This window comes from Macrobrachium rosenbergii, chromosome 11 (assembly GCF_040412425.1).
Source record: "Macrobrachium rosenbergii isolate ZJJX-2024 chromosome 11, ASM4041242v1, whole genome shotgun sequence".
Lineage (NCBI taxonomy): Eukaryota > Metazoa > Arthropoda > Malacostraca > Decapoda > Palaemonidae > Macrobrachium > Macrobrachium rosenbergii.
The window spans coordinates 28,710,468-28,737,566 of NC_089751.1; the positions used below are offsets into that span (position 1 = coordinate 28,710,468).

The 27,099-nt window shown below is 38.6% G+C and overlaps 1 protein-coding gene across 2 annotated transcripts in view; it reads left to right on the forward strand.

Annotated features, from left to right (window-relative positions):
• Positions 1 to 27,099, forward strand: part of LOC136843274 (protein YIPF1-like) — a 95,056-nt gene that overhangs the window by 38,593 nt on the left and 29,364 nt on the right. For both annotated transcript variants that reach the window (XM_067111450.1, XM_067111449.1), the window contains 2 exons: positions 19,148 to 19,346; positions 22,231 to 22,278. In XM_067111450.1, coding sequence (XP_066967551.1) covers positions 19,148 to 19,346; positions 22,231 to 22,278 — 247 coding nt within the window. The remainder of the gene's footprint in view (positions 1 to 19,147; positions 19,347 to 22,230; positions 22,279 to 27,099) is intronic.

The window sequence follows — 27,099 nt, forward strand, 5'->3', positions numbered from 1 at the left end:
AGGCAGGCATTTGTGCTATAAACTAGACAGTTTTTTCTATATTCTTTTAACTGAGTCAACCTTTGAGAAGGATCTGTCTATGTTGACTGGTTGCTCTCTATTGTTTGAAGACAAAACGTAGAATGATTATTTGACTTTTTAACCTTTTTTATGCAGTAACCAGCAATATAATGGAGGCTGCTCAGTTCTGCTTGATTCATTAAATTATCACTTGAGAATTGGTCAAAATCAGGTTCCTCAGTTTCATTTTCAGCATCACCACTTGTTTCAACATTGGGCTTATTGAGAAAGTTAGCTAGAAACTCGCGGTCATCTACGTTATAATTACTTGCACTTGAACATTTCAGAAATTGTGCAACTGATATCAATTTCAGAGACTGTCGAAATTCTAAGACAGTTGGCACTGGGTTTTTCAGTCTTATGGAGCTAAACAAGTTTTCTAGGCAATCTTTGGTGAATCTGGATGTCAGTAAAAATCTGTGACCTTTGGCCAAATAATGACTTTGGAGATAAAGAATGGAAGTGGTAGACAATATCACTCCAGTTTGAACTGGCTTCCACTGTGCGTTAAGTCCAATATATATTTCATGAAACACCCTTGTAACTTGCTCAAACGTAGCAAAAGGTTCATGTCATCAAACTCTGATGATTTTGCATAAGAGTGTTCAACTCGTATATGTTTTGCATGATGTTCGTTGATCTCTGTGTTAGTAAGCTGTCTTTTCCTTGGTTGTTTCTCTAATGTAGAATTTGATTTTGTGAACACAAACTTGGTTGGAACAGCAGATAACTTAAGGCGTTTAAGACCATCAGCTCTTCCCGTTTCATACTGATCATCCTCAAAATGATCCTAAAGATAAAATAAATTATCGTTAACTGTAGGCCTGAATATCAGCAATAAAAATATGTTATTTAGTCATATGATATATTTTACTATCAGTAAAAATGCAAATGTTGCACTTATGAAAAGTATATAGAAAAGTATATAAAGAGGAAAAGTCATGAACTTACCAAACATAAATAGGATCTATCATGTGCTTTCCAATTTTCTCGTTTCACTTTAATTTCCCATTGCCATCGTCTCCCTGGGTTTCTAGGGAATCTGTGCATTGTTTTACCCTGTCCATACTGTACGGAACAGCCTACTGCTACACAGCAAACCATAGGAGTAAAGTGTGTAATTTACTGACAATTAATAAAACGCTCTTCCGTGTGCGACGCGTGTGTGCCGTGACGGCTCTGACTGTGTCAGGGGCCAGGGCAGAACCGTATCAGGGTGGTCAGACAGGCAAGATGGCGTTCATCGGTTAGTGACCTTGCCTGAGTGGTTCCGAGCATGGCCAAACTCTCTATATATGGCTCTGCATCCCACCATTCTCATGGACATGACTCCTCTCTGTAGACTTCATCCCATGTATGGCTGTGACAGCAGTCCTGGCCACACCCTTGTGTCCGCCACAGGTCTCCTCATTACAGAAGTCTAACTCGGCCACAACATCAACTGTGGCAGCTCTCATAAAGCAGATATCATTCACCACAACGCTCTCTTAGTAGAGACCATTCCCCGTGACGTTATAGTCCTGAACATGCATTAAAATTCATGGAGCTGCTTCTCTTCTAGATTCGTTTACATCTAGGCCTACATCCCCTATTCCTTCCATCTCTTGGGGATTTAAGGGGTATAAAGAAAGTGCCTCTTTCCATCTTAAGAATGAGATCAGAAATTCAGATTCCCAGGACAATGCACCACCCAATAAGGTTTTAGGCCCTGAACGTGCATACACTCCAGTAGTGTTTTGTGGAGAAGTAGAAGCTGATGATTCCCTGGATAGACCTGATTGTAATTCTAGGGTTTTAGATTTGGAAGATCCTCTTCCATTTGACCTTGATGCTAACAATCTGGCCAAGACTTATAGTGAAGTGGTGGAAATGATTCGCAAGTATGACGATTTGGAAGAAAGTGTGTCCACCCCATCAGAATGATCTTCAGGTCTTGAGAAATTCCTTAACCAATCTTGCTGATTTTGCCTTAGAACAGGTGGATACTCTCATCTCTGGATGAGACAATTCACTTTGTTCTAGCAGATCTTTCAAGTTGCTTCCTCCTCCTCTTCATAGCAGACATTTTTATACCACCCCAAGAGTCGCCTGGCAACCAAGACAGTTGGATACAGATATCGTTCGGTTGGAACTGAGACTTTCTCTGGATCGATTTTGGGGAGAGAGCACCTCTTTTACCTTCCAAGAGGCAGCATCAGTGGGGGCTTTGGCTTCCATAGCCTCACATGCGATTTCTGGGCTAAACTTGTGGTCTGCTGCAGTTGGCAAGATTTCTTCTTCGGTCTTGACGAAGGATACTAAGGAATGTTCCTCCTTCTCTCATCTTTTGCAGTCTGGAGGCAAAACCATTTTGTTTTTGACCCACTTAACAGCCAATATGTTGGCCAACTGGTTGCTGAAGAGAAGGGACTGCTCTTTCTAGGGTGTCTAAACACATTAGTCCTGAGTCTTTGTTAGCCTTAAGGAACAGAACAATTTTGGAATCATCTCTCTTCTCAAAAGACCAGATTCAGGCTGTGACTGATCGGAGAAGAGCTGACAATAATGACTGTCTGGTCCTTCAAGCAGTCCCTAAATCTTCGGGTCCTGCTTGTTCCAACGCAGTTAGAACGAGAACAGACTTCTCAAAGGAAATCACAGGCTACAACGGGTCCTTGTAGGGACCGACAACCATCTCCTAAAACCAAGAAGACATCTCTCAGCAATGCCTCTTTCACCCACAACCTTCTAGGAGCAGAAGGGGAAACAGAGGCAACGCTAGAGAGGGTGCCCCTCCCCATCCGCTGCCATTGGTGTGGGGTGCCTGGCGAGCCATGGGTGAGTTGGTAGCAACTAGGAGCATAAGATTTGGTAGTAGATGTTCTTTAGGTAAGATATCTACTCCCTTTCGAGTTTCTTCGTCCTATCACTGATCATCCTTTCCTTCAGAGGAAGTACCTTCCAGGCTCACTAAAGGATCTGACTTTCCAGAACAAAGTGAAGGAGGTGATGGAGAAGGGAGCTGTGAAAGTAGTGATGGATCCTTCCAAGGGTTTCTACAGTCAAGTTTTCTTGGTAGAGAAGGCTTTGGGTACCTGGAGACCAGTTATCAATCTATCAGCTCTGAACCTATTTATCAGGAAGACTCATTTCAAAATGGAAACTCCCCGTACGGTTCTAGCTGCCATCAGGCAGAACGACTTTATGTTGACAATAGACCTGAAGTATGCCTACTTCTAGATCCCAGTTCACCAATCGCCCCACAGATTCCTTCGTTTCATTCTAGGAGAGACAGTTTTTCAGTTCAAAGTTCTTTGCTTCAGCTTCTCGACTGCCCCACAAGTGTTCACTCTGATCTTGACTTGGGCACACTCTCAAGGGATATGTATTCTCAGATACCTCGACAAATGGCTGGTCCTAGCAAGTAGTTCTCAGGTGAAGTTGATCCAAGACAGAGACTGCCTTCTTCTGTTCTGCCTCAACCTAGGGATTGTGATAAATATGGAGAAGTTGAATCTTGTTCCCAGCCAAAGGAATCTTGACCTGGGTATGCTTATATGCACAGTCGTGTCAAGAGTCTTTCCTTTAGATCCAAGAGTAGAGAAATTCATTCTTATCGAAACAGAAACGACTAGCCTGTCAGTGGCAAGTTGTTCTAGATCGCCTGTCATCTGTGGAGAAGCTCGCCTCTCACGGCTGACTTCACCTTCACTCGTTGCAGTGGAGGTTGAAGGAGTTCTGGTCCCCAGTGAGGGAGTCTCCATCCTTCCATGTCCCTCTACCACAAGAGGTGAGACAGGACTTGGCATGGTGCCAGGACGACAGGAACCTGACCATAGGGATGCCATGCTCCTCTTCCAGAGATTCTTCTCTTCTCAGATGCCTTGAGTGAGGGATAGGGGGCTCACATGGAGGATCTTCTGACTTTAGGAACGTGGAATCAAGAAGAGAAACAACTTCACTTCAACATCCTAGAACTGAAGGTGTCTTATTTAGCCCCTTAGGATTATCAGGATCAGGTAACAGGGCATTCTGTGGTGATTTTCAGGATCAGGTAACAGGGCATCCTGTGGTCTTGATGTCCGACAATACCACAGTGGTGGCTTACATAAACAAATTGGGGGCTAGTCTCTCACCATCTTCACACTTTGACAGTTCAGTTATACCAGTGGGCAGTAAACCACTTGGTGGTTCTGTCAGCCAGGTACATTCCAGGTACATTACATTGAGTCATGAAAATCAAGTCTTGGGAACAGAGTAGTCATTACACCAAGAAGTGGCAGAAAAACTGTTCTTTCTTTGGGGAAGACCGATGGTGGATCTGTTCGCCATCCATTTCAATAGAAAACTAGAAGTATTCTTCTCAGTAGCTCCAGACCCTTAAGCAGCAGCAGAAGATCCACTTCAACATGGGATAACCTGGATGGTTATGCCTTTCCACCCTTTTGCCTGATTCATCAGGTGATCAACAGGGTAATGACCTCCCAAAACCTCAAGATGACTCTGGTGGCTTCCTTGTGGCCATATGCCAAGTGGTACCCTGACCTTCTAGCTCTGCTGACCGAAGCACCAAGATAGATTCCTCCTGGACACAACCGTCTTTGCCAGCCCCACGTTGAGAGGTTTCATTAGTCCGTCAATTCCCTATCTCTTCATGGATGGTGACTATCCAGTATCTCCTGCGAGTGAGAGGATTTTCTCGCAGGGCAGCGTCAGCGATGTCTGGATATCTCAGGAAATTGTTAACAACTGTGTACCAGGGAAAGTGGGTGGTCAACAGGGTTTCTCTCCGGTCGGAACTTCTATTCAGCAAGTAGCTGACATTCTCATTTTCCTATGTAGGAAGAAGCTTCTTTCTGTGTCAGCCGTTAAGGGCTATAGGGCTGCTTTAGGGCTAGTTCTTCATTTGAAAGGAGTAGACCTTTCTTCACCATGGGAGATCTTTATACATTTATGAAGTTTTGTGTGGTCATGTCCCCCTAAAGAACTCAAACCTCCTAACTGGGCTTTGAAGCTGGTTCCTACCAGCCTTATTCGTGCCCCTTATGAACTCGTACGGGGTTCGTCGGATAAAGCTTTGACTGTCAAGACAGTATTTTCACTTGCCTTAGCCTTAACCAAAGGAGTGGGGGAACTTCATGGCCTCTCTTTTTAGGTGAAACACTCAGGGGGTGGAGTTTGGTGGCTTTCAAGTTTATCCCAAAATTTGTGGCTAAGTCTCAGAACCCATCGTTCCCTGATGACAGGTTCGAGTCCTTTTCGATTCTGTCCCTCAGTCATGATCCTAGTGAAATGCTTTTATGTCCAGTTAGGGTGCTACACCACTATCTAAAAGAAATTAGTACCTCAGACCTGGGTGTTGAAGGCTTTTTGTTAGTACTGGCCAGAACAAGAAAGCGTCCAATAATACCATCTCTTGGCGGCAAGAAGTTATCAGAAGTGCATACAGTTCTTCTTCTAATGTAGATGACAGTTCACTGCAACCTAGAGCTCATGATGTCAGGGGTTATGGCCTCTCCATTGCATTTAAAAAGAATCACTCAGTTCAAAAGGTTTTGAAAGCTGGTACATGGAATCATCAAACCACCTTCACCTCTTTCTACCTAAAGGATGTCGCAAACAGGTCTTTGGACGCTTTTTCCTTGGGTCCAGTGGTGGCTGCCCAACAAGTTGTTTAACTCATCCAGTGCCCCTTGCAGGACAGATTGTATCTACAGTAGTCTAGATGTTGGTGTGAAAGAGATTGTGATTATGGTGAATGGTCTTTTTCCTTTCTCCTTTTCTTTCTTCACTCCCGGCATGCAGCGGAGAGAACAATATTCGGTAGCTGGTTCTGTCTAGATCCAGGTAAGAGGGCTGTTATTCTGTTTCTCTTCATTTCATACAATGAACGAATCTCAGAAATAGAAGCGACATCTATCTTCTCTCTTTAAACAAGAGAAGTATCTTCATAGATCAAGGTAGTTATCCAATTGGTTGTTTTTCTGCAACAAATGCAATCCTCCCTTTCTTCTTGGCACATTGTGGAATGGTATTCCCATTGTGTCGAAAGCTCGGATGTCTGGCTATTAGGAAAAATGTTTTCCTTTTATTCAGAGGCATTTGACTCCTTCCTATGCTCCAACAATGGCCAGGAAGTGAACCCAGGTGAACCGGATCTCCAGTCGGTCGTTACTTACTTTTCCTCCCACCAATAAGTAAGACTCCCAATGTAAAGACCGAAGGGTTTGTATTCATATAGGAACAAATCGCAAATTTTTAATCAGTTTGTATTTTTTCTAATATACAAACCTGAGGTCTTTACATTAATGGCCCACCTCAGCCACCCCTCATTCAAGTTTCCCTGGGCTGGAAGAACACTGATGCCTCACAGTATCCTTTGGGGTGAGCGAGATGAGGCTCTGCCCACTTGCTGACACCACTGGATGCTGCATATTACTCAGCCATACCTTGATTGTATTATGTTTTATTTTTCATAACTATAACTGGTTTCCAGCTAGTGCAGGAGAATTTCCCAATGTAAAGACTTCAGGTTTGTATGTTAGGAAAAAATACAAATTGATTAAGGGGATCGGCCGGTTTCCGACTTTTTTAACGACAGGTTGTTGATATATAGGGGGTTTGTTAAAGGATATTGTGTGGAACTTCTGGGGAAAAAATTTTTTCAGTGACCTTAGGTTTTGAGAGCATTTTTCGGCCAAAATGGCCATTTTCAAAATGCATCTCTTCCTTTGCTTTTTGGTTTTAAGGGATGAGATTTGAACCACGTATAAAACACATATGGACCTTCGATACAAAGCCGTGGATTTTTGATTTTTCAATTATTTTTCGAGATATGAATTTTTTTTTTTTTATGAAATTTTCCCGGAAAAATTACAGAAAAAAAAAAATTGCAAAAATCAGAAACTCAAAATATTAAAAATCATCGGCTTTGTTTTAATCTACCATGTTTCCCCATGTTATATTTAAAATTTCATTTAGATTGGTCCAATACTAAGGGAGGAGATGCATTTTAAGGCGAAAAACTTATGTTTTGAGAAACGGGCCTTCAAAGTTTTAGTTACATAAAAAAAAAAAAGGGACTTCAAAGACTGTGTTACAATTAATTCTGTGGTTTTAATTTTTATTTTTGGGTATTAATTAATGCAAAATGATTATAAATAAGAATATTAATTGATTATTTATGTGCCTAAGACACATTCTTATAAATTTTAGGTTCCTGGTCCCCCTGTCTGATCTTGCTGCAAGGTATTACTCTAGGGTATCATAGTTGCCTACACTTTTTATTAGTGTCTCGAATCCATCCCTTGCCAAATGGATCCTGGGAACTACTTTACATTCACAATTAGGGATTCGTGATTCAAGTAATTCATCAAGTCTTGCTTCACTTATTATGATCATTTTATTTTCAGGATCGTCTATAATATCAGCCTCCGAAATACTGCTTTCTTTTTCAAAATATCTTTGCCCTTTGGTAGTGACGAACAAATAAAAGGCGTTTAGGGGTGGATGTGGTTGGTCTCTGGTCAGCAGAGATCGCTGCTCTGCGCCGTTTGATGGGCGACAGCTCTCTCTCTCTCCGTCGCTCCATTCCCCTCTATGGCACTAATTTCTTGAACTCTTTCTTCTACTTCTCGCCTGGACTTTTCCACTTGGCTTTTCCGCATTCTAGAAGCATGAAGTGAACTCTTGGACCTTTTAGGCACGGTGAAAAACAAAACACCGCAGAAAATACAGAGTTCAGTCAAGGCTAGCGAGCATGAAAAAACGTGTCCTTCTGGCTTGGAAGTTTATAGGCAACTCTCGGCCACAGTCGGCGTCATGGTATTATGACGTGTGCGTTGTCATAACTAGGAATAACTAAAAAGGTGCAGTAGGATATTATTGACATTATACATTTCATTTCAAAGGAAGTTTTCGTAATATATATCGCAAAAAACTATACCAGACTAAATCATTTGTGCTACTGGTGTTTTATGGGTATATAGTTATTGTTACATTTTAGGCCATAACTAGAGAAATACGGCAAATTTTAGCATAATATTTCGTGGACACATTCTTGAACCCTATACTTAAGCCATAGAATTTTTTTTTTTCAGCAAATCGAATTTTTAAATATTATTGGGGTTTTTTAGGCGGCCGATCCCCTTAAAAATTTGTGATTTTTGAGGCATAAGTGTCAGAGTGGGCAGAAGACAATAGAGAGGAGTGAGGCACTGGGGCAAGAATAATATAGCACTATAAAAATTATGGCACTGTATATCACACTAAGTATAGTAGTTAACAAACACGTGTAAATCTAAAAAAATGAAAGCTTATAGACTTGGACTTGTGACCGGGTTGTGTGTGTCTTGGACTTGTGACCGGGTTGTGTGTGTCATAGTAAAAAAACATTCTGGAAAAAGAGTTGTTTCTGTGATTAGAAACTAAATTCTTAGTTTGATACTGAAAGTTGGTTGTGCTCTGAATTCTGCATCTTGCCAATCCGCTAAATGCTTTTGTCTCAGATGATAATACACCTAATATACTGACTGACAATAATTTATCTCATTCTTCTTTTTACATTCCTTTTGGTCATTTTGTTACTTTACCCTTCACTCACTCTTCCCCTGTACAGGCAGTCCCTGGTTATCGGCAGGGTTCCGTTTCTGAGGGTGTGATGATAACTGAAAATCGCTGCTAACCGAAAATCAGCGATTTTCGGGGGTTATCGGCACCGAAAAGTGCTGATTTTCGGTTATCAGCACCTCTGTTAGGTATGTATCGGCTCCAATGCCCAATTATCGACGCCGATAAGCAGAAATCAGCGATTTTCGATACCAAAAATTGCCGATTTTCGTCACTAGACAAGCGCCGTAAAACCGGATCGCTGTTAACCGAGCCCGCCATTAACTGGGGACTGCCTGTATACAAGTAGCCCTTCACCTTCTGGTTGAGTTTCAGATGTGCCTTAAATACAGCACTTACATAATTTCCCCTTACACTAATAAGTGCCCTATTATGTGAACATTCTTACCCAGAGTAGTCAGTGTTTATGCAGAGTTCTTGTCTCTGCTTTCATTATATTTTTCTGCATGTCCTTGTTTTATTTAAGGATTTTATTGAAGAAATATTTTAAATGAAGATATGGTACATATATAGTATATAAGCCATTCCCCTAGAAAAAATCCAGTTTAGAAATGAAAAGGGTATGATGTAATGAGACTTCATTATGTTCTAGGAGTGTCTGGTATTTTGTTTACTAGCTAGAAAACTTTTTTTTTTTGTCCAGTCCAAGGGAAGTAATATTTTGTAGAAACAGATAGGCAGTAAAATACTGCCATTAAATTTATGAACATATGAGCATACAGTATTTGGAAGGGCAAAAGGATTGTACCCACTGTTGTACTTTTATCACTTTGTAGTGGTGTTCACAACAAAATTGTGACTTTGTAGTGGTGTTCACAACAAAATTGTGAAGAGGAAGGCAACCCAATTAGGTATTACCCCCTAGACAACTTTAAGAAAAATTTGTCTTTGGGCCTGCTAATATGATCTTAACATCCCAGTGATACTGGATACAGTAAACCCCCCTGCAAATGGCTAAAATCTGTGAATACCTAAAACCCTTCAAAAAACACTTAGAACCACTTATTTTGATAGTTCAAACATAAAAAAAACTCAAAAAATGCTTATACAGCTATTATCCTACTCAACGATGGGGTTAGGTTCCGCACAAAGAGAAACTGAATAACAAACAAGAATTAATTTAGCCTACACTATGGTATATCGTATACATATACGGTAGCCTAGCCTACATTATACTGTACTCTATATTCACATATTACTATCATATTATACAAACATCAACATAACGAATATGCATCTTTTCCATGGATCTTTTCAAATGTTATGCTTAGCTTCACTGTATCCAATAATATTGTATATACTCTTATATTGCTTTTATATTATAAATTACAGTCATACCGATCAATGTTTTGGTTTGGAAATCGATTACATGGTAAGTTTATTTCGCCATTTAACTCAGTTCAGAGAGCCTTTCTTGCTTCTAGTTAGCATAAATGAATCTCTAGATACTTTATTTATATGAGGCAAGGTTGTTTTTTGTTATACGAAGTGTTTTTAAGTCGAAATATAACTTAAGTATGTCTCGTTGTGAAATTAATTTGGTTATTTTTTCCGTTAATAGATGACGTTGGCCGTTTGGGGGCATGTTTGTTTTTTGTAAAAAAATAAAGATTCTGTTCGCTATTTTCACTTGATTTCATAATAATATGAGCTTTACGTATTTATCGTTTATCGGCGTAAAAACAGCAATAATGTGTTCTTTCATGCCCAGTAGTCTTGATTAAAATACTCTCTCTCCAATTTTAATTACGGTCGAGTTTCATCCATGTTGCCGATGCATGATAATTTATAGTCATTAGCAGCTTGAACATTGTTTTCTCAGCTTCAGCTACAACTTGCAGCTTAAATTCATCAGTATATTTCCTTGCCGATCTTTTATCCGTAGCGAATAAGGGTACTGTACTGTATATTGTAAAAATATATCAGTCCTATTCTACTTAATGTCATTTGTAACATAAGTGCAGACTACCATATGATGGTTGAAGTACAAGCAAAACGACTGTTGCTATCAGATTCAGTTATAAGCAAAACAACAGTTTCTCGGTTGGTTGTTTATGGCTGTATGCATTTACGCAAGAGTATAACGTTACTAACAATACTTTTATCATTCTCTTTTACTTTTTTAACTAGAAGATGGGATAAAGAGATGGAGGAAAAGAAGTTGGTCTATTGTAATTTGTTCTCTCTCGCTGCGTGATTGTACGCTGCTGCCTGTGCCCACATGAAATTTAAGAATATTATATATTGTCCTATTGGTGTTAATTGCTTACCCCATTGCAAAATCGAATTATCGTAACTCGAGCACTACCTGGGCACCTGAGTATTTTAATAGTTTTATCACAAAAAGTGCATTTAGTCATGAAAATTATATGAAAATACAGTCATTAGTGAATATTTCTCAATGAAAAATACCACGAATGGGTGAATTTTCCACAAATTATGTTCCATAGAGAATCCGCGAATAGGCGAGTCCACGAATCGTGAGAACATGGATACGGGGGTTTACTGTACTTCAAATTGTTTGAGCTTCATGAAGTACCTTGAGCAATGCATACCTTTCCTGTCCTTTTCCTAGCTATAATTTGTCAAGCATTCCATAACTCTTTACGACTGTCTTATCTGCAGATCCCAGCCATATTGAGAAGGCAATACATCCAAAGCAAAGAACCTGGAAAGCTTTGATTTTTCCTGTTTCCTTAGTTAAGAGCAGCAGTTTCAGAATTACATCATTATTTATATTCTCTGCTGGACTTCTTGGCCATGATATTGATTCTAAGCTGTCACTTCAGTAAAAACTGCAGTAAGGATTTCATGGTCAAGACTAAAATCATATTCAACATCACGCTTAATTTTTTACGCCAGACGTTCTCTTGATATGGGTAGATGCAAAGAAGGATCCTCCATACACTTGGCTCTTGAGCACTTCATGCTCAGATCTTCATTTGTGCCTTTTTCTTCATGATCACTTTCCCAGACCATCCTAGCCTCTTAGATCTCTATCTTCTTTTCAGCTTCTTGACACCACATTACTCAGCAACTTCCTTGGTATGGTGGAGGAGATAGTTGGCAAAAGATTGTAACCAACTGAATGGATTGAAATACCTGCCCTCCAAAAAGATGCCATTTCACCCACAAGGCTTCATTGTTACATTCTGCCTCTAACTCAAGTTTCTGATATGTAGAAAAATTGGTAAAATGGCTGGCTATTAACATAAGTCATAAGGCAACCTTGGATTAGGGTTGTTTTACAGGTATTTTTCTATTTACAAATGGCCTTAACTCCTAGTTTATTAATGAGATATTTAATCTCTGCGCATTACAGCAACTTTCATTTAAGATTTTGGCAGTTCACGTGGGAGCAGTTGTGTTTTCATATGTTAAATGAATCAGTCCAACATTGTGTGCCCATCTATGTAAATAATTACACCATGTTGCTTGTTTGCCACTGTTTAGATAATACCTAAGGAGCAAGTTAATATTTTCAAGTTCCAAGTTTGATTTCTTCAAACAATGAGGGCAAGCATAGGCTTCAGACCTTTATAAGAGCACAGTCTACATTTATTGATTCTAAAGCAGTTTGAGATTTCAACTTGGCAGATTTTTGTTGCTGATTTTGGGATTGTCTTGTGTCACTGAAATATTCATCCCAGTGGGATGGAGGCTGTCACACTCATAATTTCAGGTATGGCATACATGTTAAAGATTTAGTTGATAAACTAGACAGTCATGAGCATGAGAAAGAATTCATGGCAAATCTCCCATGCTTGTCATTAACACTTAAGCCTAGCAGTTAATTGCTGTCAATGGTTAGTGTGAAAATATGTATGGAAAGAAACTATAAGGTCTCAACATTGCAAAGTAAGCTTAACATAATGTAGTACCTGTGTGTGAAAAAGAGAAAGACAAGATAATGGTAAATAGCCTTGGAATAGAAATAGATCATCAAAAAATATATACACAGTATACATTACACAGTACAGTATATTAATAACAATATACAAGGTACTTCTCAAAGTCAGTGGTTTTTGGCACTTCAGAGTACATTAATATTAGAGTCTTTCTTAAACTTTTGATCAGTAGCAAACTGGGAGATCATTCCACAGTTTTATGGAAAGTGTGCTGATTATACACAGCAAACCACATGCAGTCATTAAAAATTCAAGTAGCAGTTCTTATTGTGGATGAGGTTTTGAAGATGACCAAAAGGGATAATGTTTGATATTGGTCAGATGATAGTTACTAATGTTTTAAGAAAAGGGAACCACGATCAGAGAAAATTTTCTTTGATAAAAAATCCCAGGAAGGTATCTCAAGTATATGGTATTAACACCAACACAGCAGTATACATATTTATTCGAGAGAGAGAGAGAGAGAGAGAGAGAGAGAGAGAGAGAGAGAGAGAGAGAGAGAGAGAGAGAGAGAGAGAGAGAGAGAGAGAGAGAGAGAGAGAGAGAGAGAGAGAGAGTTGTAGATGTATGGTATAAGTAGTTGAGAGCTGTAAAAAGATTGAAGTTTTAATGTATGGAGTGATTTGAGAAGAAAGACAGTGGGTGCAGATGCAAAATTTAGCAAGAAAATACAAGTTTAATACTGTATACATTTTATGAAATGTTTTATTTATAGTAGTAACAGTGGTATTTTGGCTTTAGAAACTTTTTTGTTTTGTAGGAAAACAAATATTCATTTAATAAACTCAAGTTGTACTTTAGGCTTTTATCAAATTATTGCATATATATAAATGTAGTTATCTTTGATAATCAGAAAATGTTACATTATGTTCTTTCATGTCATTTTCCCACTAACTTAACTTTGTGTCATTGTTACAGCATAATTCCTATATAGTAAGCCAGATATTTAAGTAATCAGAAGAATCATCATAGAGATTAAATCAACATCTGCGACTATATCATGGGAAGAGGTAGCACTCATGCTAAGCTGTAACTTTTGATTTCTTTTAGATTTCTTCAGTACTGTATTTCTTTTATTTTGTTAGTTACACACTTTTTCTACAAAAAATATCAATTAATATGTTAGCAATGCTACAAACATCAAGAAATCAGTTTCATAAGCAACCAAATTTATACACCCTGATACAGTAGAGGAGAGGGTCTAGTAATGATCACCTGAAAATTTTATTATTAAATCATCATTCTTCAAATTTATGATATAGTATATGATAAGCAGTGTGTCATATCTCTGTTGGCCAGTGATAGCAGAGGGAAAGTGAACTCTGATTAACTGCCCGTATGTAGGCATTTGTAGTCAACTACCAATTGGCATGCATAGTTAGTGGGTCAAGTAAAGTTCATGGTCTCAGCCAGTAGTGCTGTATATATGGTAAATCCTGATAAGACAGGATGACTTAAGGTCTTATTTGCATTTTTTCTAAGAAGGATTTTGTAGGTGATTTGGATTAAATGTCTTACTATATCTGGCCATGGTGCTGTTGCTGTATATCATGAGGATAAAATTAGATAAAACTACATAAACCTGGTTGCTCCTGGCTGTTCCTGTTTGTCAAGTTGTCAGACTAATATATATTCAAGAATGCGCTCTACTCCACGTTTAAAAACATCATGAAAACCTACAAGTCAGTTTCATAGATAAACCGTAACTTAAAGTGTATTGTCTGCTTTTCATGCTGAAGCAGGTTGTTGATGTCAGTAGACCATCATCACTGGCTATCTTTAAGGCTCAGTGCTTAGGTACAATGGCACCTCAACTTATAGGGCCTCAGATCTGCAGGTTTCATTACTTTACAGACATGCTCAAATCAAATAAAAATGACAAATTCAACAATAATTTGTATTTCTCCTAACATACAAACCAACATCATCATGTGATAGGCGTATCCTTAGGCACGCATGCGCAGACGGCTATGGTAGACTCGCTTTTAGAGAGTAGCACTAGCTGTAAAAGAGGCCCACAGGACCAGCATCCCCCAATTTGTGAATAGCCAGAGGGAACCGTGACATTTTGCCGAAGTTGGATGAGTAGAGAGAGATCGGGAAAGAGGGTAGGCATGAGGTGGGAAATTAAAACTCACATGATTTGTGGGTTTGTATGTTCGGAAAAATACAAATTATTGTTGAATTTGTCATTTGTTCCGACAATAATACAAACACCACAACATCATGTGATTGGAGACTCATAAAAAGGAGGGAGGAAGATCTCTCCACAAACAAACAAGGCAGCAAACAGTAACCACCAAAAGAAAATAATTTTAAAAGAATAATACTCACTCTTTAAAGTGATGTGATGGAACATGGGAGCTCTACGTTCAAACGGAGCTGTATGGTCCTATCCCATGGACGTCACATGCTGGACCCAGGTGGTGTTATGGAGAAGGGCCGCTAAATGTAATCCGAACGGAGCTAAAAGATCATATCTTTCACATCACTTGTTGAGCTGCCACCTCCGGGCCTAAGGAGAAAGTGTCCAGTGACGTATGTGTGACATCTTTCAAATAAAAAGACATGAAGGTGATTTGTCTGTTCCAAACTCCAGCGTGGAGGATCTGTCCCCCAGCATAATTGTTCTTAAAGGCAACTGACGGGCCAATACAACTGATGTCATGGGCCTTAAACTGTGTCGGAACAGTAAATAAATTTTGTTCCAAACTGTAAGCTTATTACCTCCCTCAGCCAGATGGAGATCATGTTTTTGGAAATCTTCTTAATACAACCCGTGCTAACAAAAAGTCTACGTTGTGCTAGTCTGAGGTAGGCTGTACACTTTAGGTAAGCTTTCACTGCATGTACAGGGCAAAGCAACATTTCTTCCTGATTGTTATCCACAAAGTTCTTAAGAGACGGAATGGAGAAGCCATCAAGTCTTGGGTCACGGGATGATGGATTCTGGTTTTTGCGATGAAGTCCGGCAGAAAATTGAAAGCCATTTCCATTCATCCACAGGTGTGAGTTACACTATAAGAAAGTGCGTGAATCTCACCAACTCTCTTAGCTGATGCTGAAGCTAAAAGAAACACTGGTTTTAAGGTTAAGTCCCTGTCTGAAGAAGTTCTGATGGGTTCATAAGGAGACCTGGTCAAGGAAGTTAAAACTTTCGTTATATCCCAATCAGGAGGTTTCAAATTTCGAGGAGAACAACTTTTCTCAAAGTGTTTGGTCATATCCAAAATCTCCCAAGATGACGGTTTCGTACTTACTGGAGTAATCCAGTATGTTAGCGTTATTGAACAATGGACCAAACATGTTGAAGGGGATGACCTTTCATTCTATCTGGATTAACCTGGAAAGTATGCCAAAGGTGTCAGATGTTGAACAAACACACGTAAATGACACTTGCCCAATTGAACCTATAAGTGTGGGTCCCTTTTTTTCCAGGATAAGTGTCCCATCACACCCCACTGTGTGCATGCTTCCATCATTAATTTTTTAGTCTGTATGTATGCTTGTCTATACAGTATATACAGTAATACCCCGAACTTGCGCGATTCAAGTTGCGCGAATTCACAGACACGCGAACTTTTCATTGGAACCTAATTATCATACAAATTTTTCACAAACATGCGAACATTTGTGAATACTGTACTGAGAAACCTTGCAAAAGTATTTGTTTAATTTTTTATGTAATTTATAAGTTTTCAAGCTTTAAAGTGTAAATTAAATAACATTAAAGTAATAATTTCTCTCTCTCTCTCTCTCTTACTAAGGTGAGAGAATTTTTATGGTACATGTATATATTTATTTGTTTTGTATGATAAACAAATTTTTTACCTAATAAGTACTAATTTTCAAATATTAATAAGATTAAATATAAATAATACTAATAATGATAATAATAATAATAATAATAATTATAATAATAACAGTTTAACTGTAATTACAAAATTTGTATGTGATACGTATTTTAAATAAACAAATATTTTTCCCTCATCTCCTGTAAGAAGCTTGAAGGCAAAAGCTGTCAGATATGTCACTTTAACATGACAAGAAGGGGTAGTGTTGCTGATTAGTGGTCAAAGGTTTCTTGTAATTCTCTCTCTCTCTCTCTCTCTCTCTCTCTCTCTCTCTCTCTCTCTCTCTCTCTCTCTCTCTCTCTCTCTCTCTCTCTCTCTCCATAAAAATTCATAAAAAAATTTAACTCTCTTAAGTAAGGACAACTGTTATCTCTCTCTCTCTCTCTCTCTCTCTCTCTCTCTCTCTCTCTCTCTCTCTCTCTCTCTCTCTCTCTCTCTCTCTCTCTCTCTCTCGTTCGTAGTTAGCATAACCTACGTATTACTGTTTCTCTATATGCCTTTAACTGTACAGTAGGTAATTTTAAATTGATCTAATTTTACCTGTACCGCTTACAAACTGTAAATGGGCCGTTCTAAAACATAGAGACATAGAGCATTTCAGAACAAAGAGAAAGAGACAAAATAAAGAAGTTTTTAAAAATGAGTTTGAGGAGACCTCTAAAAATAGATCGGTGGAATGGGGGGAGAGAGAAATAGTATACTAATCTTCTCACTAACCTATGTTCTTATGTTAACCATTTATTTCTTATTTTAAGGGTAAATGAAATTACAGTAACTTTAATTTCACTTAAAAGTTAGTTTAATACTGAATTTCCATCTTTTGATATCTAATGAAAGAATAACTTTCTCTCTCTCTCTCATGTTATTCTCTGTCTCCATAATAATTCATAAATAATTCAACTTGATATTTCAAGTAAGGGCAATATCTCTCTCTCTCTCTCTCTCTCTCTCTCTCTCTCTCTCTCTCTCTCTCTCTCTCTCTCTCTCTCTCTCTCTCTCTCTCTCTCTCTCTCTCTCTTAAACCTATATTCTCTAAGGCTCCGTAATAATTGATAAATAATTTCACTCTCTTAAGTAAGGACAACCCTTATCTCTCTCTCTCTCTCTCTCTCTCTCTCTCTCTCTCTCTCTCTCTCTCTCTCATAGTTAGCGTTCACATTTTTACAACTTATTATTTCCCTGTATGCCTTTACCTGTACAGTAGATAGTTAATTAAGCTAACTTTTAAATGAAATTAAAGTAACTTTAATTCATTTAAAAGTTGGTTTAATACTGAATTTCCATCTTTTGATGTCAAATGTAAGACTAACTTCTTTCTCTCTCTCATGTTGTTCTCTCTGTCTCCGTAATAATTCATAAATAATTTAACTTGGTATTTCAAATAAGGAGAATATCTCTCAGTCTCCATAATAATTGATAAATAATTTCACTCTCGTAAGGACAACCCTTATTTCTTTCTATCTCTCTCGTTCATAGTTAGCGCTCACACATTTTGACAAATTATTTCTCTGTAGGTCTTTACCTGTACAGTAGATAGTTTAAATCGATCTAATTTTACTTGTACCCTCTACGAAGTGTAAATGCGCTAGTGTGGCAAATACATTCTAAAACATAGACATAATAACTAAGAGTTGTATTGGCCAAAATAAAAAACACTTTGATCATGAAAAAGAATTTCAGAACAGAGAGAAAGAGACGTAGAATAAAGAAGTTATTAAAAAGAGGTTATATAGACTTCTAAAAATAGATCGGTCAGAAGGGGAGATAGACAGATATTTTCTTCCAACTCTCTTTTTTACATCAACCATTTATTTCTTTTTTTAAGGGTAATGTGTTAAGCTAACTTTTAAATGAAATTACAGTAACTTTAATTCCATTAAAAATTAACTTAATAATTTGGGAGCAAGATTAGGGTCATATTCAGTGCTTAAACTTCAGAAATAAGCATTTATAGCATTTTTAGAGACCGTGCCAAACTTATGCGAAAATTCACCTTGCACGAGGGGTTCTGGAACCTAACCTCGCGTAAGTTCGGGTATGACTGTACATACATACATACACACATATGCATAATGTTAGGAAGAAATACAGATTTCATTACTTACTGGAAGGACAGACCCATGAGCTGTCCAGTAAGCTGAGGTCCTACTATCTAGATTTCTTTTTCTCATGTGCAGTGGTTGTTAGTGGACTTTTAGTTTACTAACCAATCATTTCTTTGAACTGGCTTGACTGTGATCACCTGTTAGATGACTGTCATTTCTTTCTTAGGTGGATATTGTAATTAACATTTGTAGAGAAGTTTTTTATTTTTAGGAATAGAACAGTTTTCAAAAATGTCTATATCAGGACAGACTATTTACTTTACACAAGTGTGCTTCTCTCAACATCCATGATTGGTACCTCTTTCTTTGGTCCATAGGTATTATATACAGTAATACCATTTACATTAAAATGAGATGTATAGCAATTAAGACACATGGGCTTACCCTAGTACTGGGTATTTTGTCCCCTAACAACCTTGTTTTTTGTTTATAATCAATAGTTTGGTTCTGTTTATTGCCAATACTGATGATAAGGCATTAGTGAAGTGACAGTTTAGAATAAACAAAAAAAAAATTAAAAAAAAAATTTTCTTGACATCTTTTCATAAACATTTGTAAATTGTGATTATAGATTATTTGTTATTTTATGCTTACTGTACTGTATTTTTTACAGCTTCTAGGAGAAGGAGAGGAAGATGATGATAAGCCAATAGGCCTAAAAAAAGGCACTGGGTTTTGGACCTTTGAATTTTACCAACAGTTTTTTGATGTTGAAAGCAAACAAGTTGGGGACAGAATCCTTTGGTCAATGGTGCCTAAACCTGGTGTTAGCTATTTACAGTCATATATAAGACCAAATCCGGATCTTTATGGTAAGTATTAAAAGCATATACAGTAGTGTTTTAAGCTAGTTACATTTTGCTGCTAGTGCTTAATCCATCAGCATCATATTTAGTAGTGCTAGAATAGTGAATGATTCATAAGTTTTATATATATCTTGTTCACTACATTAAAAGAAATATATTTCCTTTTGCAGAAGTAGGTTAAACCTAATGATAAAATGACAAGAAGTTTTATGTCACACATTTCTAAATACTGTAAATATTAATTCTTGAAGTGTTTTTTAACATTTTCATCCTATTACAATGTTTTCATTCATGCAGATTTTATTTTATCCTGTCTGTATCATGACAATATTGTAGATACAATTCGTAGTAGTATACTTTATGAATGCAATTTTTTTTTGCTGGAAGTAGATAGACCAAATCTTCCAAGACTTAAGGTATGGCACCACTGTAGGGTTGCATTTGCAGAAATTTTGATTGGGAATTGTAGAACTATATTTTTAAATTTTGTCTCCCATTTTTCATCATCCTGAATATTGTAGTGGTGTCACTTTCACTTGCTTTCACTCCTGGGTGAATTTTAGTATGATGAACTAGCCACGGAAGCGCAAATGGAAAGGTGTAACCAGTGGAGATGTTTAGCCATGAATTGATTCATCAATGCAGTGGATAGGGGGTCAAAGTGCAGACCCCCCGAGACCTGATATCCTATCACAATAGTGACAAGCTTCCGTTAACCGGAATGAATACGTGCCAACCCTGTGCTATAAGTTCTCTGATAAGGGATTTAGCCGGGGCGCTGCCTAAGGCAGACGTAACTGCACGAGGCTCTCGCGGCTCCCAGACTAAAAATAGGGTTTTCATTTCCCGTCGGGTTCAAGCCCCGTTTATTTTCCCTGTGATCTATTTTTTGAAAATGGAACAAAGTATTACAGTAGTATCTCTCTTTCTCTCTCACTCTTAAAATATACATAGAACTGGCATTTTTTCAATTTTGCGATTGGTTGCATGTGTGATATTTTGTGCTTTTAATTGATGTTTAAATACAAATGATGTAATTTTCTTGCCAATTTATTTTTAATTTCCAACCTTTTTTATCTTATGGTACAGTAATCATCTCATGTATCATTTCCTTATCTCTTCTTTTTATGTTCATAGGACCAAATTTTTCTGTTTTATTTCTCATATTCAGGGGCTCAGATAGACTGCACACATATTGTTGCATTATTCTTTCTGTGCATAGTTTTGCCAGCAATATTTTCTTTTTTATTGATGGTGTCTATATGCAGTTTTTTTATAGTGGCTTCAGTACTTGGCACAGTCCCTAGGTTTGCTAAGGCAGTGTTGATGAGTTTTTTGGTAGCCTGCCAACCATCAACCAAGACCATGTTACTGTCTTAGCCATGGGTTTGGCCACAGTAGGAGTTGCTTCTACTATGACTGATAGGTTGATGATGGGTTTCCAGTTGCCCTGAGCACAAAGTGAGGTGCATCCATGGGCAGTGACAGAAATATCAGACATAACTATCACTGTTACTTAGCCAGTAACACTTGATAGGCTGTTTCACATTTGAATCTTGCTAATGGAACCAAACACTTTGATGGACCTTCTCAGATTTATGTAATAGGATTTGTGGCACAACTTGGAGACAGGTGACACAATCTACATAAATTAGGAAACATATAACATGGGTAGTGCACAAGGATAATTGCAGACAAAAGCATTATGAGTTACATCTGCTGACATCCATCCATTAAGTTATAGTTTACTGATGCTCTGTCATTTGATTTTTTATTATGCATGAGAGTGTCACCATAAGAATCAAGTCTCCATGGCACTAATTTTATTTGATATTTCAAGTCTTTTTGTGTGATGGTTGCCAGAGCTGTATGACAGATCTCTTCAAATGGTGTCGACTGAATATTAATGAATTCCAGATCTTGTGACCCATAATGTGCCTTAGCTACTGCCGAGTGATGGTCTCTAGGTAGCCATGAATTGAGTTATGGGGTGTAGACTTCAGGTGAATGTTAGTACTCTTGCATTGCACTTTGTTTGACAAATAAGATGCAGAGTGACAGTGAACCCCCCATATTCACAGGGGATGCGTACCCCCCCCCGCGAATAGCTAAAATCCACGAATACTTAAAACCCCTCTAAAAACACTTAGAACTGCCCATTTTGATAGTTTAAACACAAGAAAACCCCTGTAAAAATGCTTATACCTGAGTATTTTAATAGTTTTATCACAAAAAGTGCATTTATTCATGAAAATTATACAAAAGTACAGTAATTTGTGAATATTTCTTAGTGAAAAATACCACAAATGGGTGAATTTTCCACGAATAGTGGCTAGATATGTTCCATAGAGAAACCCGCGAATGCGTGAGTCCGCGAATCATGAGAACGCGAATACGGGGAGTTTACTGTATTTATAGAAGATACACTCATGATGGACAGAATTACTGCTGCAAGTAACGTTAAAATATGTAAAATGAGCATTTGTAACTTATGGAACATTAATATTTCTTTTAAATTTTAGGACTGTATATTGATGGTATAAGTAAGTAATTGTATATTGATGGTATAAGTAACCTACATTTCATTTTACATTCAGGCTTGGCCATTAGTGTCCAGTGCAGTCCATACTTTCTATCCTCCCCCCAATTCAAAGCTTAATAAAAATATGTCGATCATATTTATTTATTTGTGCATTTTTATTGCAGTTTATATGTTAGACTGCTTTAAGCATTTAAAGAAAATGGTGAAGACATCAGCAATAGTATTCTTTCGTGATATTTATTCAGTACAAGATTTCAGGATGTATACATATGTCTTTTGATATTTCGGTAGTATTAAGGACAAGATTGGGTTATATGATGCAAGTAACTCAGTTTTTATGGTTTTCAGGTCCTTTTTGGATATGCATGACCCTTACCTTCACCACTGCTATCACAGGTATTTCCTGGATTCTGTATTTTATCTTTATTATCATTTTAAAGTTTTATATATGACACTTACCAAGTAATTACATAGCTATAGCTTCTACTTTAAACGGCAGCTTAAGAATTGAAAATTTGTGGTAGCGCTCTTTTGTTTTGGTGCAGGTAAGTGCCCCACCCACTGTCAGGGAAGAATAGGTACAAAGTAGCTAAAGAGCTCAGTTCGTTTCTGCCGTTGATGACCGAACATCGGTCGTTCAGCAGCTGTGTTTTGTTAATTCAGGAGTAGTTTCACCGGATGGTTTGGTTGTCTATGGAAGGATTTGGTGAAGTATTACTCCATTTAGTAGCCTCAGAGCTATATTTTCATAGCTTAGCTTAGCTTAGCTTAGCCTTTTTTCAGTTTTTTGGACTATTATGTCAGAATGAGTGTGACCAGTAACCGGCATTGCAGCGAAGGCTGTAATATTAGGTTGACTTCATTTAAATATGACGAACATTCTGTTTGTTTTCACTGCTGTGGACAGGTATGTTCCCCTGACTTGACTTGCGAGGAATGTAAGGATTGGGCTTTAAGTAAATGAAAGTGTTGACTAATCATTTGGATAAATTAGAGAAAGCTAGCCTTAGGAAAGTGGCTGCTAGAGCTGAGGCTAGAGCTTCTGTGTCCTCTATCCCTAAACCGGCTTTTTCTACACCTTTGACTTCTCGTTCCCCAGTTCCTACTTCTCTCGCTCTCCCTACAATTCTGTTACCTGGCTCCCTTCCCTCTGAACCCAGTGCCATCGTCAGTCTCGAAGCTCGGATGGATAAGAAATTCAACGTTTTACTAAGTACTGTTGCTCAGATAGGATCATAGTGCAACTGTCGGTGCAAGTGCTAGTGCCTGCACCTGGGTTAGTGTTGTGGAGGGGTGGCTACTTGTCCCACTCATAGAGGTAGAATATTGGCCTGGAGACGGGGTGAGGGGATTAAGCCGTACTCCTGGGTGAAGCCAGGTTGACAGGTACTTGGCCACGCCCAGTCGTGGCAAGAAGCAGGAGTGGGACACTTTGGGTAACTCAAACTCTTCACTAAATACGTCAGTATTTACTGTTGTTTATTAAGGAAATATTTACAATAGTGCTGGTAAAACATAAGAAATCAAAGCATGATCATTTTACTCATGAAAAAAGAAAGAAAGAAAAAAAAACATGCAATTCACATTAAATCATTGGCCGCTAAACTGGATAAGTTTTGTGTATGATTGTCTACTCTTCACTGAGTTTGCAGCTTAGCAGTTAGTCGTTTTCCAACATAATGGTACCTTACATTCAAATATTTTTCAGCAATTGCTTTTGTTAATAAATGTATATGATTGTCCAAAGGATCAGTATCGTACATATGATACCCAAAGTTAGTAAAGATTTCTTTGTCTTTATAGACTGCTAAAACTGATGTGACTAACTTATGAAAATCTGTTTTTACTAAAGATTTTGTACAGGACATCATTTCTCTTAGTTTCTTCTCACAAATTATACATATGTCTATTACATCATCTGATGGGTTTATCAATTTTCCTTTGGTTTTCAGTTTAATAAGAGAATGGCGATCACTGCCATTCGACATGGTTAATGCATCAATGCATATTTCACAAGTAAACCCTTTTCAAAGAAAATGCCACAAACCCCATAATATATACAACAATGTGGTTTGCACATTTTGTCAAATGGGTATTAGCTTCGAATGTAAACATAATTATTCATCATCACCGTTTTTGTCTCATCCAGATCACACTCATCTAAAACTTTATTTCTCAAAAGAGACATATTTATACCTCTTATAGATGCATTATTTCCATATGTACTTGCAACTGTTAATATTGGCACGGATTTTAATGGTAAACAGTTGCCTTTAACAACATCCATTATGTCGTTATGCACAAGTAGTTTTTTATAGGCAGCTGAGAATTGTCTAACCGTGGGATTGTTGTTAGCCCCCCCATGCTCCTTATTTGTCCAAAAAAAAAGCTCAATATGGTCTTGACTTAATTTGTAAGTCAACAGAAATGTCAATGGTGCCTCAAAAGCCGAAATATATCTTTCAAGGATAATTTGGAGACTTCTTATACAAAAGAGAAAACCAAGAAATCCAGTTTTTCTTTTTGTGTTTATTATATCTTGGCCATCACTAAATTTCAATGATCTAATATACGTTTCAGCTATTACAAGAAAATCCTTGATTTGGTCAATATTTCTCTTCTGAACTGGACATTTGTAGCCCCTAGATTTCAAATTTCTAGAGTTCATTATGTCAAAAAGGTTATTAAAGAGCACAATAAAGTCAATAGTCGCTTCACAACCACTAAATTCACCTATATTTTCATCGAGACAATATCTCAAAGAGGTTCCAACCGATCCACTAAGCAATTGTGCTGCTAACTTAACATTCATTTTTTTCCTGGTCCACGCAATATGTGCAGCCCGTAGTTTGTTGGCTAAATGAAGTTCTTCCTTTTCTTGGAGGTCGTGCAGCAATTCAATGTATTTCCATTTCACAAAATTACTGTCTTTATCAATTAAAGTTTTCTTATCGCCAAAGCAATTGCGCACAAGCTTAAGCATATGACATGGGTCTAAGAATATGCAGACAGGTTTCTTTGTCACAGGATGAGGAAAGGCAGATTCAACGGTATCACTTTCAAAAGTGCAACCAAGGTATTTAATCATAGACAAATTTGAGGATGCTCCATCGCAAGTTAAAGATATAACTGTAACTCCAACTGAATGGAGCTTAGTCAAGCACTGTTGGACTAGATTTCCCATTTCTCTTGCCCCTAATCCTGCTATCAAAAAATAGCCAACCGGAAGCTTCCAGCTATCATTCACTGACACGATCATGAAAGTAAGGGCCTCCCTTGCAACTGGCAGACTGTCAGTGTCGTTGTCCAATTCTGTACCCATGTCAATATAGCCATAACACCTCTTTCCATCCCATTCCACATGTTTTCTAATGGCTATTTCATCCATGAGTAAAGCACAGAGCAAAGGCTTTCCAGCTTTAGTTGCAACTTCAGATCGCAATTTTAAGGCTGAAAAAACAGGCTTAGAGAAGCCTGGATTGCCATCTACACTCTCATACCACTTTTGGATTGTTCTCGGATGAGGCAAACAAGTCTCAAACATCTTTCTAACATAGCGATACGCATGCGGGGAATAAAAGTAAAGTGTCAGTGCAAAGCTCCTCAGTTCAGGAGAATAAGATTTTGAACGGGCTTATTACTATGCTTAGCAATCTGTCGCAGTAGAAGATCCGAAACACCACCAGCACAATTTTCTAGTAGATTTATGCTATCTTCACTCATGAACCTTTTTTTCTCAACCAAATGCTGAACAAGAGCTTGGCATTCTGTAAAACATTAGCTATAAAAACTCCACACTTCCGCCTCGAATGATAATATGGATCTGACTGACAAGGAAGGTCGGTCACTCTTGGTTTACTCCCGTGAGTGTCCCAGAGCTTCTTGCCACGACCAATATGGCTGCCCAGCTGTCAACCTGACTTCACCTTTTCCGCGGGACATCGCCTCCACCCTAATCTTTCCTCCAAGGTCCCACTGATGCTCCGCGATGGAGGTCCCTGCCAAACTCCCCTGCACCTTGGAGGAGGCAAACTGTAAGTCCAAGGGAGGTCGGTGGGGTTTGCCCACGAGTAGTTGCTTCCTCAGCCAAGCCTGTCGCTGGTCCCAGGTCTCGACAGACAGCCACTGGAAAGGAGTCTTACAGATCTCCTAAATTCGGTCACTGTCAGACTCCCCTGCACCTGGGAGGAGGCAAACTGTAAGTCCAAGGGAGGTCAGTGGGGTGTGCACACGAGTAGTTGCTTCCTCACCCGAACCTGTTGCTGTTTCCCAGGTTTTGGCAACCAAATGATCGAAAGGTGTCCAATTGGATCACAACTTATCTTCCAGTGGTTCGGATTCTGAACCCAAAGGACACGGTTGACATTTTCAGGAGTCTTCCAGGCCTTTGTAGAGGCATGTTGCAGATGTACATACAGCGGTGCCTTGCAAGCGCCATAAGGATCAAGAGCCCTCTTACAGCTATTGGGACGACAGAGAGCTCCCTTGGACACTGAGCTCCCATTGGCTCATAAGTGTGCATTGGCTCATAAGCACCCATAGGCTCCCAAGAACCAATTGGCTCCCAAGAACCAATTGGCTCCCAAGCGTCAGTTGGCTCATAAGCGCGCTTTGGGATCTCCCTCTCCCATTGGATCTGAGCTCCCAGTGGCTCGTAAGCCTGCTGCAGGTTCAGTTCGCGCTGTAGCTCCAGACACCCCGTTGGCTCCTAGCTCTCCGGCATTGGGATATGAGTCTGAGACTCCAGATTCAGATGTCCCTATTGCTGTTTCAGCGCCTTCTGTGTCACAGTTCCCCAAGGCCGTATCCTCTTCACCGGTCGCATGTTGTGCGAAGTCTGCAAGTGCATCAGCACCCCAAGACTCTTCTTTGCTTTCCATTCACCAATGTTTGGACAGCATCCTGGAACTGTTGAAGAACCCTCGTCTTTGAAACGAGAAGAACCACAGCAAGATTTGGCACTTTCCGCTGTATCTTCAGCAGAGGAACCTGAACCAGAACAGCCTTCATCAGCTTACGTCTCTTATTGAATTATTTTCTATTCTGCTTCCCGACATATTTCTCCACCGCGGCCCCTTCTTGCCCGGGGTCAGCGTTCTTGTTATGTCAATCCTAGAGTACCACTAGACTCCCGTAGACGCCCTTTCTATTTCATCCAAAAAAGCATTGTCGGGGATCAACTCTTGCCTGTATGAGAAGAGGGAGTTGGGCAAAGCT